At 39.0% G+C, this 14,571-nt stretch overlaps 1 protein-coding gene across 2 annotated transcripts in view; it reads right to left on the bottom strand.

Moving 5' to 3' along the window:
* Nucleotides 1–2,905: 2,905 nt before the first annotated feature.
* The window catches only part of LOC109437996 (contactin-associated protein-like 3), a 193,858-nt gene continuing 182,192 nt past the window's right edge, over nucleotides 2,906–14,571 (bottom strand). Inside the window, exons 22-24 of one of the 2 annotated variants that reach the window (XM_019717553.3) lie at nucleotides 9,392–9,619; nucleotides 9,100–9,171; nucleotides 2,906–4,116 (exon numbers count right to left, since the gene is read on the bottom strand). In XM_019717553.3, the coding sequence (XP_019573112.3) occupies nucleotides 3,923–4,116; nucleotides 9,100–9,171; nucleotides 9,392–9,619 (494 nt within the window). In that variant the 3' untranslated portion in view covers nucleotides 2,906–3,922. The remainder of the gene's footprint in view (nucleotides 4,117–9,099; nucleotides 9,172–9,391; nucleotides 9,620–14,571) is intronic. The other variant, XM_019717554.3, reaches the window with a different exon arrangement.

The following is a 14,571-nucleotide window of genomic DNA, read 5'->3' as shown; positions in this document are numbered from 1 at the left end:
ACATTTGGATGTCTTTTAAAAAAACATTTTAAAAGTTCTGTAAGTAGTGGTATTCTAGACAAACAGAATATAAATGTCCAATATGGTTTTCTATGTTTCTAAATAATACTGGGAAGGTAGTAAGGGGTGCTTTACTTCATAATAGAGGAAATAAGTTCCTAATTTCTAGTCCTAATGTGAGTATTAATTGTATGCTATTTGTCTTTTCTATTTGGAAATAAAATGTGGGGAATTATTATCTTTTAACTTTTATTTAATAGAAGGATGTTATTTGCAAATGGAAACTGCATATTTAATTAGTGATCCAAAAATCCAACTCTGTGGGGGGGGGGAATCATTTTTAATCAGTTTTGAGTATATAGCAAGCATTCAACAAATAATTTACTGACTATTAAATTATTGTTCTCTGGCAAAGGTTTAAATATCTACATTCATAGGTATTTTAACTTGTAGTCAGTAGATATTAACACTTTTGTGTTTCATTTTGTGTTTGATCATTTAGGAGTGATCAAACAATTGTGTGATCAAACAATATGGTGAATGCAGCTGCCAAATGCCATCCAACAGAAAGGCAGGGATCTTCAATATGGGAAGTGGCACGTCGAACCTTAGTTACAGTGTGTGACAAGTTTCAACTTGTTTGGTGCAGTCAGTCAGGTGAGAGCTATGGTTAAGAGAAAGTGTGTTTTAAAGTGTGCCATAAATCATTCTCCATCATGACAATGCTTTGAGTCACACATTCCTTTTGGTATAGCAATTTCTGTCAAATAAAAACAGGATGCGGTATCCTCATCCACCTTATTCAGTGGATCTGGCACTGTGTGATCTCTGGTTCTTACCCAAAGTCAAAATGACAATGAAAAGTAAACATTTTGAATTGATTCAGGATATTGAGGTAGCCATGACAGCATAACTAAAGGCACTCAGGAAAGAGGACTTCCAGAACTGCTTCAAAAACTGGCAAGAATGACGGAATAAGGGTGTTTGAAATGAAGGGGAGTGTTTTGAGGGGGATTAATGGCAATGTATCTTTTACTGTAATAAAATTTTTAAATTTAAACATTTACTGTATCTTTTGATCACACCTCATATATAGCATCATAAATAATATTAATAGATTATAATGTTTTCTATATGAGTTCTGACAGTTGAGTTCATGAACTCATCCTAGAAAAAGTGCTATATACCTCATTGCTGAATATCACTATGGTCACCTGCGAAGTATTCCCCTTGGGAAGTTATGCACCGATGCCAGTGCCTAGTCCACCCTTCAAAGCAATTTTGGAACTCTTTTCCTGAAAAGGCCATCAGAGCTATCATCGTATTACCCTTGATGTCCTGAATGTCATCAAAATGTCTCCCTTTCAATATTTCTGTTATCTTCGGGTAAAGAAAGAAGTCATTCAGGGCCAGATCAGGTGAGTAGGGAGGGTGTTCCAACACAGTTATTTGTTTACTGGCTAAAAGCTCTCTCACAGACAGTGCCGTGTGAGCTGGTGCATTGTCGTGATGCAAGAGCCATGAATTGTTGGCGAAAAGTTCAGGTCATTTTCATCTAACTTTTTCACGTAGCCTTTTCAGCACTTCCAAATAGGAAATTTGGTTAACTGTTTGTCCAGTTGGTACAAATTCATAATGAATAATCCCTCTGATATCAAAAACGGTTAGCAACATTGTTGCAACAAGTTCATGAACTTAATTGTCAGACCTCGTACATATTGTAGAGATAAACTAATACACACCACTACAGAATGTGTACATTTGCACATTTTTTAATATTTAGGGGGAAAACAATATAATTTCATAATTCAAATTTTGTTCAACTCTTCTTAAAAATATTTTCCTAATTTAATTCAAAAATGTTATTAACAAATAAGTAGGAAAAGTTTACAAAATCAGTAAGGGAAAGTAAATGATGCATCACTGCAATTTTGTACAAATATTTTATTTTCCCTTTAGAGAAGAGTGCAGAGTGCAGTGGGTTTCACTATTTATAACTCTGTAAAATTTGAGCTACTGAAGTGATGTGGTCTTTTAGAACATATGACGATCACTTGTTAAAGTGGCAGTAGTTTTATGATGATTACGCTATGCTATGCGTTCAACAAAGCCTATCATTTCTGCATTGAATCCTTCTCTAATCTGCACAGATGTTTGGGAAAAAAGTATGTATATCATTCACCAAGGCAAGTCCTTCCTATATTACTATATTGAGATCATAAGAACCTTTATTCATGTAAAGGAACATCAATATAGATTCAGTGTTGTGGTAGATGGACTTTAAGGAGGTCCGTATGATCTCAGCCTGCTGGTTCAAGTCTTTCCAAGTAAAACAAGAAGAAAAAAAATGAGAAAAGATAATACAGAGGATATCTTTTTCCATTCTTACAAAAACCCACAAAAACAACATTAAAGTAAGTATACACTCAAAGAAATAGCGAGGCTGAAGATACATAGTTCTTGTGGTCCTGCGGTGGTGAAAGTAAGCAACGTATTACCTGGCAGGCACATGGCAGGTGGGGTATGTGGAGTGCAGCACATTTTTATTATAAATGACTATTGAGTGAAAATAGTGGCTCCATACAATTATCTAATGACCACTGTCACAAAAGTAGTAATTGGAAAAATTCCCATAGTTAATATGAACTCTTTGCTCTCCTAGTATGCAAATATACCCTACTATGAAATGAACTAGTTGATGTTGGATGCACTATTGGAAACTGACTGCAAGATCCTAGAATCCTGACTACAGTGATAGATTTAGTTCAGATCATACAATCTGCATCCCCCTTAGAATAAGCATCCTTCCAGTAACATTCCAAACAGTAACTAGATGAGATGGTAATTCAGGGAATGGTTTGCCCAATCAGTTCAAAATATAGAAAGGGAAACGGAGAGCTTCAGGTCAAAGTGTGACTTTCCCTTTAATAAATAAAAGACAGTCACAAGAAATCAAAAGATTGTTGTGATAACCTTTAGGAAAAGAGAATCACAGGATTACAAAGAAAAGTGACCCAATCACTTCACATTTAAAGGAAACAAATTTAGGATTATATTTCATTCAGATGAAATGATGAAGGATACATGTGCAGTGTTAAGTATAGAGTTTCTACATGGGAACAAGTTTAGTTAGAAAATGTTCATTTTTGTGAGATCATTAGGTGATCAATATTATAATCTACAAAGACTATAATGACAAATCACAAAGAAAAATAAGCAAATCATAGCAGATTGATTGGAATGCTTTACACATTTTGCTACCTATGAATTTTCTGTTCGATAACTAAACTCAACACTAGAATTTCAGAGCCTACATTCAATACTCAATTTCATTACTAAAATATATCCATAATGATTTTAAAAAGATGAATAATAAAAACAATCAGCCAAACCCCCCTCCCCCCACCATCCCCAGGTTTCTAATGCATTATGGGCCACTGGGTTCTGGTTCACAGGAAGTTGGAAACCCAGCTGAAGGCCATTTGAGAAGCACTTCCTGGTTTACAAATGTCATCAGGGGATTGATAAAGGAATCATAATGTAAGTTTCCACATAACACGAAACATTAAAGCCCAATTTTGACTTTTATAAAGTTTTGTGTCACATTTTTAAGAGACTAGGGCCACAGCTCAAGTCTTTATTCTCACTCAAAACCCAAGGTCATTATGTAAAACACATTTCAGTTTTAGGAGATCAGGTCAGAACAGTCAGAAACTGCCGAGTGCACCTAAGTCATGTTACATCAGTAGATCATTAAGGAGCCCTGGGCAGAGCCTCCTGGGACTGGGCTTGAGTAAGCTGAGGGCTCAGCATCCCCACCGCCTGTCCCAGGAGGACAAGATTGGGGCTTTCTCCACTGGCAGCTCCTGGCTTGACAAGAAAGTCCCATCATCACAGCAGTAAGTAAAACCACTGCTGCCGATCAGAAGAAATACTCTTTCTGGCTTTCATTGACTGTACTTTGCATGTTGAGTTCACGTTTCAGAGCGGCCTCAGTATTGTCTCCATTTTCTGGAATATTCGACTCATTTTTTTGGTATAACCATCTCTGTTGATAAACACGTATTGCTATGGCAGTGGTGCAGAGCAAGGTAAATATCACAACTGCTATCACACCTAGTGAGAGAAGAGAAAGGAAAAACACAGAACACAAACTGTAAACGTTGGCCTAACTGGAATCTATCCTAGCGTTGTTTATATCATACAAACAGATGGTTCCCAACTTACAGTGACTCGGCGTTCAATGTTTTGACTTTGCCATGGTGCGAAAATGCTGCTCATTCAGTAGAGACCACTAGGCTAAGCTATGATGTTCGGTAGGTGATGCATATTATTAAAACATGCATTCTTGACTTAGGATATTTTTAACTTACAATCAGTTTATTGGCATGCAATCTCATCATAAGTTGAGAAGCATCTGTACAACACCAGACAATTTGAAACCAAGGGACTTATAACATGAAGGTTACTTCTAAGTCCACACAACCTTTAGATACAGCAGTTTTATGCCTTTATCCTAGACAAACCATGACTGGATTTCATTTAGTACAGTCACACTTAAATTCAGAAACACAATATGGCCTCTTAGGTCATGCCCACACTTCATACTAATGAGCAAGCAGGTCTTAATTATTTTAAGAGTATAGAGTGTTTAGCTCATTCATAGAGTAATTATGTATAAGTATTTTAATAAAATTTGATTACATTTTGATGCTGATGTACTGCTGAACTATAGTACTGTGGTACATATACCGCTATCTCCACCAGGCCAATGGAGTCCTAAGTGATCTCTGCCTGGGAGTGGGGGTCCACACCTGTGTGCGATCCCCTCCTTTCCTTGTGGGTGGGGCCCGTGACTTGCTTTTAACTGGCAAAAAAGGATAAAGGTGATGAGCTGTAGCTAAATACGTGTATCTGACTTTGTAATTATGTCACATAAGACTGTGGCACCTGTCTTGCTGGAGTCTCTCCCTTTCTGCTGGCTGTGCGGTGGAAAGAGCCATGCTGAGAAACCCCACATGGCAGGGAGCAGCAGGCGGCCTCTCAGTGCTAAACGCAGGCTCTGGCCAGCAGCCAGCAAAAATCCAGAAGCTCTCAGTCCTTCAGCTGCAGGACACTGCATGCTACCACCAACCATGAGAGGCAGGAAGTGGCTCCTATCCCAGTGGGACCTAGAGATGAGACCCCCACCCTGGCTGACACCTTGATGGCAGCCTCACAACACCCTGAGCACAGGACCCCAGTGAGTTGTGCCTGAACTCCTGACATGCAGAAACTGTGAGATAAAAATGTGAGTCGGGTTAAGCCGTTTAGTGGGTGGTAGTTTGTCATGCAGCAATAGGTAATTAATATACCACAGTATTGCTAATATTCAGTTAGATGGAAAATAGATTACTTGACATCTTGTATTGGAAATGTTTCAAGTATTGAAAACATTAGCAATGTCAGTGGTTCCCAACCTTCGCTGCACAGCAGACAATAACTCAGAATCTTTGGGTGGGAGGCTTGGACATCAGCATTGTTTTAAATGTCTCTCAGATTAAATTAAAGCACTGCCAGGGTTGACTCTGGCAAGCTAGGCTGCAAAATGTTGACTTAAGCTATCATATTAGTGAAGAATGAATGTCCAATCTATACTGCAACAAATACGTACAAAGAAGCATTCATTAGTCAATATACTTTAAAGATTATTGATTCAGGCATTAATTAATATCTCCAATTAGGAAATGTTAGAAAATTCCTGTTACTACTTAGTTACGTAAATCAAATTTCTGTTGTAAACTGAAAACTCTTCATTGTACTCTGGGACAGACATAAGCAAGTATAATGGAGCCCAAAAGACTCAAAGCTTGGTTGTGCGTAATTAGTCACAGGAATTCCTGAGCACTGCTGCTAGGGACCCAGAGCCCTCCTAAGCTGGGAGGAGGTAGCATATTTATGAGTTTGTGAATATTCTTAAATATTCAAAGGTAGAATAACCATGATGTGCAATATATTTTGCATCTCACTTGGCAACAATACTTTTAACTATTTTTATGTTTAGTTATAGAACTTACTTTAAAGAGCTAGATCATCACCAATTTCAGTGTCAGGGACTGGTAACTCTCAATAATAGTGACCAGGCCACTGGGTAATACATACAATTACTGTCAGCATTATACTGAAGCAGCCAGGATTTCATGTGTGTGATTGTTTATCAGGTTTGGTAAGTCCTAGACAAACTTCTATCTTCACCCACTATCTGAAGAGATCAAGATAATTTGAATAATGGATCTGATGCATTCCAGAACCTTCCTATCAGCAACTCCCATGTAAATGTGTTTTTGACAGGTTCATGTCTGCCTGCCTCTCTATCTACACATCTGTCCCTTTCTCTTTCCATCTATCTATCTGCCCACTTACACTATGAACTCCTTGCCAGAAAGAAACTCATAGATACAGAGAACAAACTGATGGTTGCTAGGTGGGAAGGGGATTAAGGGGACTGGTGGAAAAAGGGAAGGGATTAACAAGTACAAATTGGTAGTTACAAAATAATTGTGGGGATGTAAAATATAGCATAGGGAATATAATCAATAATGTCATAATAACTATGTACGGGGTCAGATTGGTACTATATCAGGGTGATCAATTTGTAAGTTATATAAATGTCTAATCACTATCTTGTACACCTGAAACTAATACAATATTGTATCTCAACTGTAATTGAAAAAGAAAGGAAGGAAGGAAGGAAGGAAGGAAGGAAGGAAGGAAGGAAGGAAGGAAGGAAGGAAGGAAGGAAGGAAGGAAGGGAGGAAGGAAAGAAGGAAGGAAGAAACCCTCTATGATCTCTGGTTTACCTGGTTTGAATGCTGTTTAGGCTAATTCTCCTTTCCTATAGTGTTCCCTTTGTTTGCAAGAGGGAAAACGGTAATGCAAAACATAGAGAAATCCACCTATTGTCATTATCGTTTAAACAGATCAAACATTGTACACGTGGGTACAGTCTGTGATTGGTTAGACAAAGGGCTAAGAACTCTTCCTAGAGCCATACACTGGAGGTCAATATACTCAGCAGCTGGCAAACCAGGGAGCAACCAGCCTCTGCACAGATTGAAGCCAGGTGCAAGTGAATTGTGGGGCCCAGGAAACTGAGCTGTTGTGTCCCTGAGATCTTCCCTACTAGGTTCTCCATTCCATCTATCAGGACCCAGTAGGATTTCTCAGGGGAATGACACTGGCTACTTAACTTACTTTGTACATCTTGCCACTGATATTTAGCCAAAAGCAATAAAGCTCCAAAGACCCCATGTTTTGTTCTATTATCAATTTGACTATTATCTTTGCTTTCTCTAATAAAAGGGCAAGTAAAATATTTTACAAATTTTCAGACTCCTGTTCTGAAAATATTAATCACATTTAAGATGATTTATTTTAAATTGGCTTTTGCATTATAGCGAAATCTTTTCATTAAAAAAACAAATTAGAGTGATTTAGGATTATGATTTAAAAATATTCCTTTTAGATATGCATTATGAATAACATTTATGTTTTTTGTGTGTTCTTTGAGTTATAAAATTGGGGTCATACGCCTCACTCATTACAAAAATGAAGTAGCTGAGATAGGAATGGAAATGTTAACATTCTTACATAGATTTGGTCAGCCCTTTAAAGCATCTGAATTTTTCCTAATTGTCTGGAGAAAACTTGGGTCTGGATGAATGCAGGTAAATGAACGGATCCAATCTGAACAGGTGAGCAGCCTCTTGAACAGTGGACATCCAGTCAATCACCCACTCTATGAGTAATTACCTTATTTTGGGGTAGCAACAGAATAGACGGCAGTTTACTTCCTCCCCACCAAGGAGAGTTTGCAACTGATTCATATTTCAACAATCTAATTAAGTGAAATAAAGTGTCTTTGAATGATGAGGGAGATTTGAATATTCCATTTTTGAGTCAGACCTGGATAAATTCAGTTTCAGAGAATATACTGAAAATATTTAAGGTGCAATTCTATCTATCTATCTATCTATCTATCTATCTATCTATCTATCTATCTATCTATCATCTATCATTGTCGCCTAAGTTAAGATTAATACTAATTAGAAAAATGCCAATTTGCATAGTTTAGGAGCTTCTCCCAATATATGTTTTATTTTTAATATTATTTTAAAATGTTTTGGGCTAATGGACTGAGAGGTGCATGACTATTTTGAATGGAAAAACTAAAAGTAAATGCTATATATACCATGTTTATAACGAAAATAAGATCTAGCCGGACAATCAGCTCTAATGCGTCTTTTGGAGCAAAAATTAATATAAGACCCGGTCTTATATTATAGTATATTATATTTGCTCCAAAAGATGCATTAGAGCTGATTGTCCGGCTAGGTACTATTTTTTGGGAAAACACGGTATATATATATATATATATATATATATATATATATATATATATATCATGTGTTTATATATATACATATAAATAAATTTATATATATATATATATATATATATATATATATATATATATATCCCCTGACAACTATCAATATGTTAATGGCTATTTTCAAATGAAAAACCTTCTCATTATTCTACAGTTGGCAACTACTCTTTAAAAACTGTTTCAGTGGAACCATCAGTTCCTTCTTCAGAGATGCTGAATTCAGTATGACAGGTAACCCCCGTATGACATGGCACTTCTATAACCCAGTTTCGCTCTAACATGGTTCGAGAATTAGAGAGCTCCCCAAACACGGAACATAATAAAAACTTAATAGTGATGACGAAGAAAACATTATTTAATACATATTAATATGTTATACTTTTGGTGAAAATTGCTTTAATCAAGATATTTCATTTAATTATAAAAATATGATACTTTGTTTTTTTAATTTTTGGAACCTAACCCTCTTTTTTGTACTAGTTCTTTGTTTCGCATAACACGGCATTTTTAGGAGCCTAACAACCGTGCTATACGGGGGTCACCAGTACATCAAAACATCAGCAAATATGTATGGCCTGCCACTGATGTCCCCATCAGCGCGGATTCTCTTGTTTGGATTATGCTAACAGTGACAACAACGCCAAGGACCGGGTCCTCCGCGGCCCTGTTACCTCCAATGACCGCGGAGCCATTTCTGTCCGCATTGACCAAGGGCTCTCCCTCATCTGTTGGTCCAGAACGACCTATAGTAGAAAAAGGCAGAATGACAGGGGCGAGTGGAAAGGAGGACTTTTGAAAAATTCACAAACAATTGAAAGCGGACAATTGCAGCCATAGAAATGAACGTGAACCGAAGAAGTGAGAATGGAAAGACCAGAGAAGGAGAAGGTGAACCAACAGAGGACTTTTGGAAGCCTCCGGGATGCAGACCGGCGGGAAGACCGCGGGAGGAGGGCCACGCACCTGCGCCACCTGCGAGTGGCCCGGTCGCCTCCCGCGCTGGGGCTCCGGGCCCCGCCCCCTGGGCACAGCGGGACGCGGCCACCTGTCCGAGGACGGTGACTGGGCCTGGGCCGCCTGGGTGCAGCGCCGCCTTCAGCGGGGTGGCGGGGCCGAAGCGCACAGAGGAGAGGCAGCCGGTGAAGCCCCGCGCGCCGGCTCGCAGCGTGTCCGGGTCCGCGCCGGGGTGCTCTGCGGGCACAAGAAGAGGGCACACAACGTTAGGGCGCAGGGACCAAGGGCTGGGACGCAGGCAGAACCGCATCTGCACGGCAACGAGAACTGAACCTCTTTCCGAAGCCTTGGCTAATGACCTGGGGACTACCTGCCCGCCAGCTAACTGCAGTTTCCCTAGCTGCATTCACGGTTACAAACGAATGAAATCCCCTGTCACTTCGTTTTTCAAATGATCATTAAACTGGGCAACCTAAATAAGCAAACTAAACAGAAATAGTCTCAGAGACACAGAGAAAAAACTGAGGGTGGCTAGATGCGAGGGGAGTGGAGATGGGGGAGAAGGTGAGGGGATTAGAAAGTGCAAATCAGTAGCCACAAGATTGCCACGGGGATACGAAAGACAGTTTGGGGAATATAATGAATAATGTTGTAAAGATTTTGTAGGTTGTCAGATGGGCACTTGTCTTATTAGGGAGACCACTTCATGGACGGTGTAGATGTCTGATCACTGCACTGTACACCTGAAGCTCAATAATATTGAATGGCAACTATAATTTAACATATATATAGTAACAGGATATGGAGTACAGCATAGGGAATAGTCAGTGGTACTGTAACAGCTGTATAGGATGTCAGAGGAGTAGTACATTGGGGGAGGATTATCACTTTGTGAGGGGTGTAAATGTCTATTAGGTTGGTGCAAAAGTAATTGTGGTTTTTGCAGTTATTTTTAACCTTTTAAACAGCAATTACTTTTGCACCAACCTAATATTACATTGTTTTGTACACCTGAAACTAACAAAAAAATATTTTAAAAATCATTAAAATGTTTTAACAGGATTTGTGGCCAGTAATCAAGGTGGTCACAGTGAAATGTTTGTCGGGTTTGTGTACAGTAGCGTTCTGGGATCCCTACTGCAGTTCTAATCTTTACGCTTCCTCAGAAAGCTCCACAGAGAGGGAATGGAGACAAACTATAATGTACTACTGATGTTTCTTTCTTCAGTAATAGCTATAGAAATGAAGCTAGGTTATTTGTACCCTACCGCAGGAGCCCCCTGGGAGCTCCACACCCACTCCCTCTCCACTCCTTCAACAAGGGTGGTTCCCTTTCCATAAATCGAGGCTTGCTCCCCACCATCCTGAACCGTTCCCCATTGCCCTACTACCACCTCTCCCCAAGCTGACCTAAGAGCAGCCATTACACAGGAGAGCAGAACATCAATTCATTCATTTCAGGGATTAATTATGTCCCTCTGTGCACTTGCTCAGTGGACAGTACATCGGACCAAGGGCAGTCAGTTGGAGACTTCACATGTTTCAGTGTGTCAGTCAGGGACATGTCCATGTATCCAGCAGAGGGAAACCAGTCACCAGGACAGGGCATGCGTTGTCACACCTCACCTTCACTGTGTGTCGGTCAGCTTGTTGAATCTCCTTTTCCTGACAACCATAGAACAGCTACCAAGAATTTACCAAATGGCTTCCATAGACGGGGCATTGTGCTAAGCGATTTCGAGAAGTTATTATTTAATGCTCACAGCATAACACCACAAGTGCTTTTATTCCTATTTTAAGTTAGTAACAAAAGAGTTTAGTGAACTAAGGTGCTCAAGTGGGGAGTGAGGGAGGAATCTGGTTCTAGGCCAGTTGTAGTAACCCCTTTCTCAACAGAATACTGTCTGTTTTATTATGTTAACACCTTTTGGATATGTTCATAATTCCTCAGATCAAGGGACAGGTAAATGGGGGGTCATTATACTATTCTTTCTACTTTAATGAATGCACATAAGGTCAACAGAGTATATGTATATATTCTGTAAGTGCTTTTTGGTTGGGGTAATGGCCAGTCTCTAAGTTCATCCTGGCACTCTCAGCTCTGATCCAGTCTGTTGTGGCATTGTAGTTAAACTCTCAGAGGACAATCTTTATTTCCTTTGAGTTTAACTTTGAGTTTTTGAGGGACACTGCTCTTTTGTCTCCATTTTCTGATAAATAACCATAGCTTTGTTGGATATGTATTAACCAATACATACATGCTAGACGCTATGAAAACTAAAGGGCTCTTGTTACCAAAACCATAAAGAAGAGTGAGAATTTAGAGCAGCATTTAATGGCTTGCCATTACACATTTACACTGCTACACTGCTAGTAAACAGCTGAAGCAGACCTTTGAACAGGGGCATTTGAACTCTGAAGCCAGGGTGTGTGACCACACTGCCAGCCAGCCTCGCCTGGTACGTCAGTTACAAAAGGTCACTGTTCTTGGATCATCTCACAGAACTGGTGGGAAGCTCCTGGTGGGCATGTGTTTTATTCTTGTCTCCCCCTGCACTTAGATTAGTGTCAGCTGCAAAGGATGCTTCATACGTTTTATAATCACAGGATAAACTTCATCCCATTACCACCTTTGCGAAGTCAGTTTGGGTGGTCAAATGGTTTTTAAACTGTGGCACTTTTCAAGGTGTGGCCTGAGGAGTACAGAGAACCCACCTTGTCATAAAAGATTACTGCATTGGCTCAAACTAAAAATGCACTTCCAGAGTTGGCTGCCATCTTGTGCCCCTGAGTTTTACTAAATGTCAGGGTATCTAAAGATATCCTCATTGTCACTAAAGTGAAGCAGCACACCCTGAAGCTTCTCCCTGAAGGATGGTAGAATATGGCACCCCAAAATATGCCACTTTGGCATAAGGGTTATTTTGAGCTAAAGTCACTTGAAAAACAGCAGGTGCAAGAGGGACACGCTTGACAGATCTTTTCTTCCTGAAAGTGGAGATAAAACTTCCATGAAAAAGCTTCCCCTCTCTGTACCAGGAGGAAAGAAATATTTTTATCACCAGAGGCGGGGAGTCCAGCCAGAGAAATCTGTACATACAAACCTTGTTAAAATAACTCCTATCTCCCTTTAGTCTCTCCACACATTTTAGTTACTTTTTCACAATCACTACTCTTTGTTCAACCTGGTATATAAACACTTGGGCCTATGTGCTTTTGGGGCCTTCATTTTCCAATGGGGGCTCCCACGTACATTTACAAATCTATATGCTTTTCTCCTATTAATCTGTCCTATGTCAATTTAATTCTCAGGCCCAGCCACCAACCCTAAGAAAGGACGGGTAAAGTTCTTACTTCCCTACAAACTCATGGGTTTTTTGAGTCTTATTATAGGTCTCCCCTTTTTTCTGTTAAACTTTATCTCACTATTTTAGTCTGTCATTCTTGAAAGACAAATCTGTTCTGTATTTACTCCTTCTGGCTTGATCTAACTTTGAGACTTTCAGCAAATGCATCAGGAGCCACTTGGGCTTACAAAATTCTGTTCAGTGATTTTAAAGTTTCGAAAGTAAGTGTTCACTATGTTAAAGACCTCTATAAACCACTAAAATTAGGGGCACGTTTACATTGTTATAATCATAATGAACATCTCTCTAAAACATGTAGCTATCTTGGACAGGTTGATTATATGAGACATGAAAAAGCTTTATGCACGAGGAATTTCAGGTAGATTCTTAAGTATACTGAAGTAAAATGAGCTTGGGACAACTCAACTAAATGATTATTATAAATTAAAATGGTTCTTTAAAGATTACTTTCCTTCAGGATTTTGAATTCAGACAATACATATTTCTTAAAGAAAGGCACCCTTGCTTGTATATACTTGAGAGACTGTAAAGAAGAAATAAAAAGAAAGACACTGCAATAGTAACATAGGACTTTTGTAAGGCTAAAATACTGAAAAGAACAAACAAAACGCAAAAAACTACATACAGGTCAATTAAAAGCTTTAGCCGTTGAGCAAAAAGAGTGACCAGGCAACATTGCTTTCTTGGTCAAAGTCTGACATGAGTGCTTCCAGGCCAGGGTAACACATCCAATCTAGGGCAGGCATTCATCTTAATGAATTAGACCAATTTTGTGGATTTATTTTTTTTAGAGGTAACCTAGCTTCATTTCTGTAGATGTTACTGAACTTAGGTTCAGCTGCTTGCCACTTGTGAGCCAGTGATGAAGAGACAAGAGTTGGTGGAAAGAAAAGGTTTATTCAAAATGCCGGCATTCTGGGAAGATGGCGGACTCCTGTCTCAAAGGCCATCTTCCTCATTTGGAGAAAGGCCAGAGGTTTTTTAGGTGCATAAGAAGAAGCAGAGCAAAGATGATTCCTGGACACTGACATCTGGAAAAAAACAAAACAAAACAAAACAAAACGCAATGCTTCCCAGAGTCTGGTTTGTTCCAAGATAAAGTTATCTCAGACCCTGTTGTAGGAGTGAATCTCAGCCTGTTTGCCAGCAAAGCAGATGTCGATTAAACAAATTAACGAGGTATGCATGCAGCCTTGGGAAAACAAGGTCATTAAATCCAGTAGGAGGGGAGGGAAGCAAAGAAATTTAGTTTTAAACTAAATTACATTGTTTATTGAACTAGAGTGTTAAATCTTGACAATAGAAAAATACAGTGTCACTGTTACAACAGAAATTGTGCTATTACTGAAGAAAGAAACATTGGTAGTACATTATATTGCATTGTATTTTCCTATATTTCAAGAATCTGTACTTAATATTTATACATACAAGTATATATGGATTTGTGGGTGTGGGTGAATTTGTATGTACCCAAACAGCCCATCCTTAATCATGCAGATGTAACTCTGTGTGCCCATGTATGTGTGGGTGTGAATATTCATGAAAGGTTTAGTTCTCACAGTTCCCTATTCCCTTTATAGTTTCCATCCTGAGGTCATGGCTGTGATTCATTTTTTGATTGGAGTAATTTTCTAGTATTTTCCTCAGCTAGGATGCATAGTTAACATTTAATCTCAATCCTTTTTTGTTATCCAAAATCTTTTTTTATACTTGTTAGATAAATTATATATTACATGCTTGAGTTGCACCCCATTCTTCTTAACAATATAATGATATTGTTCCATCTTTATTTTTCCCATTGTTACAAATGAGAAGTAGGAT

This window comes from Rhinolophus sinicus, chromosome 16 (assembly GCF_057876585.1).
Source record: "Rhinolophus sinicus isolate RSI-liver-muscle chromosome 16, RSI-T2T, whole genome shotgun sequence".
In the NCBI taxonomy this organism is placed as follows: domain Eukaryota; kingdom Metazoa; phylum Chordata; class Mammalia; order Chiroptera; family Rhinolophidae; genus Rhinolophus; species Rhinolophus sinicus.
The sequence above is the reverse complement of the archived record's forward strand: the minus strand, read 5'-3'. Positions and strand labels throughout refer to the sequence as shown.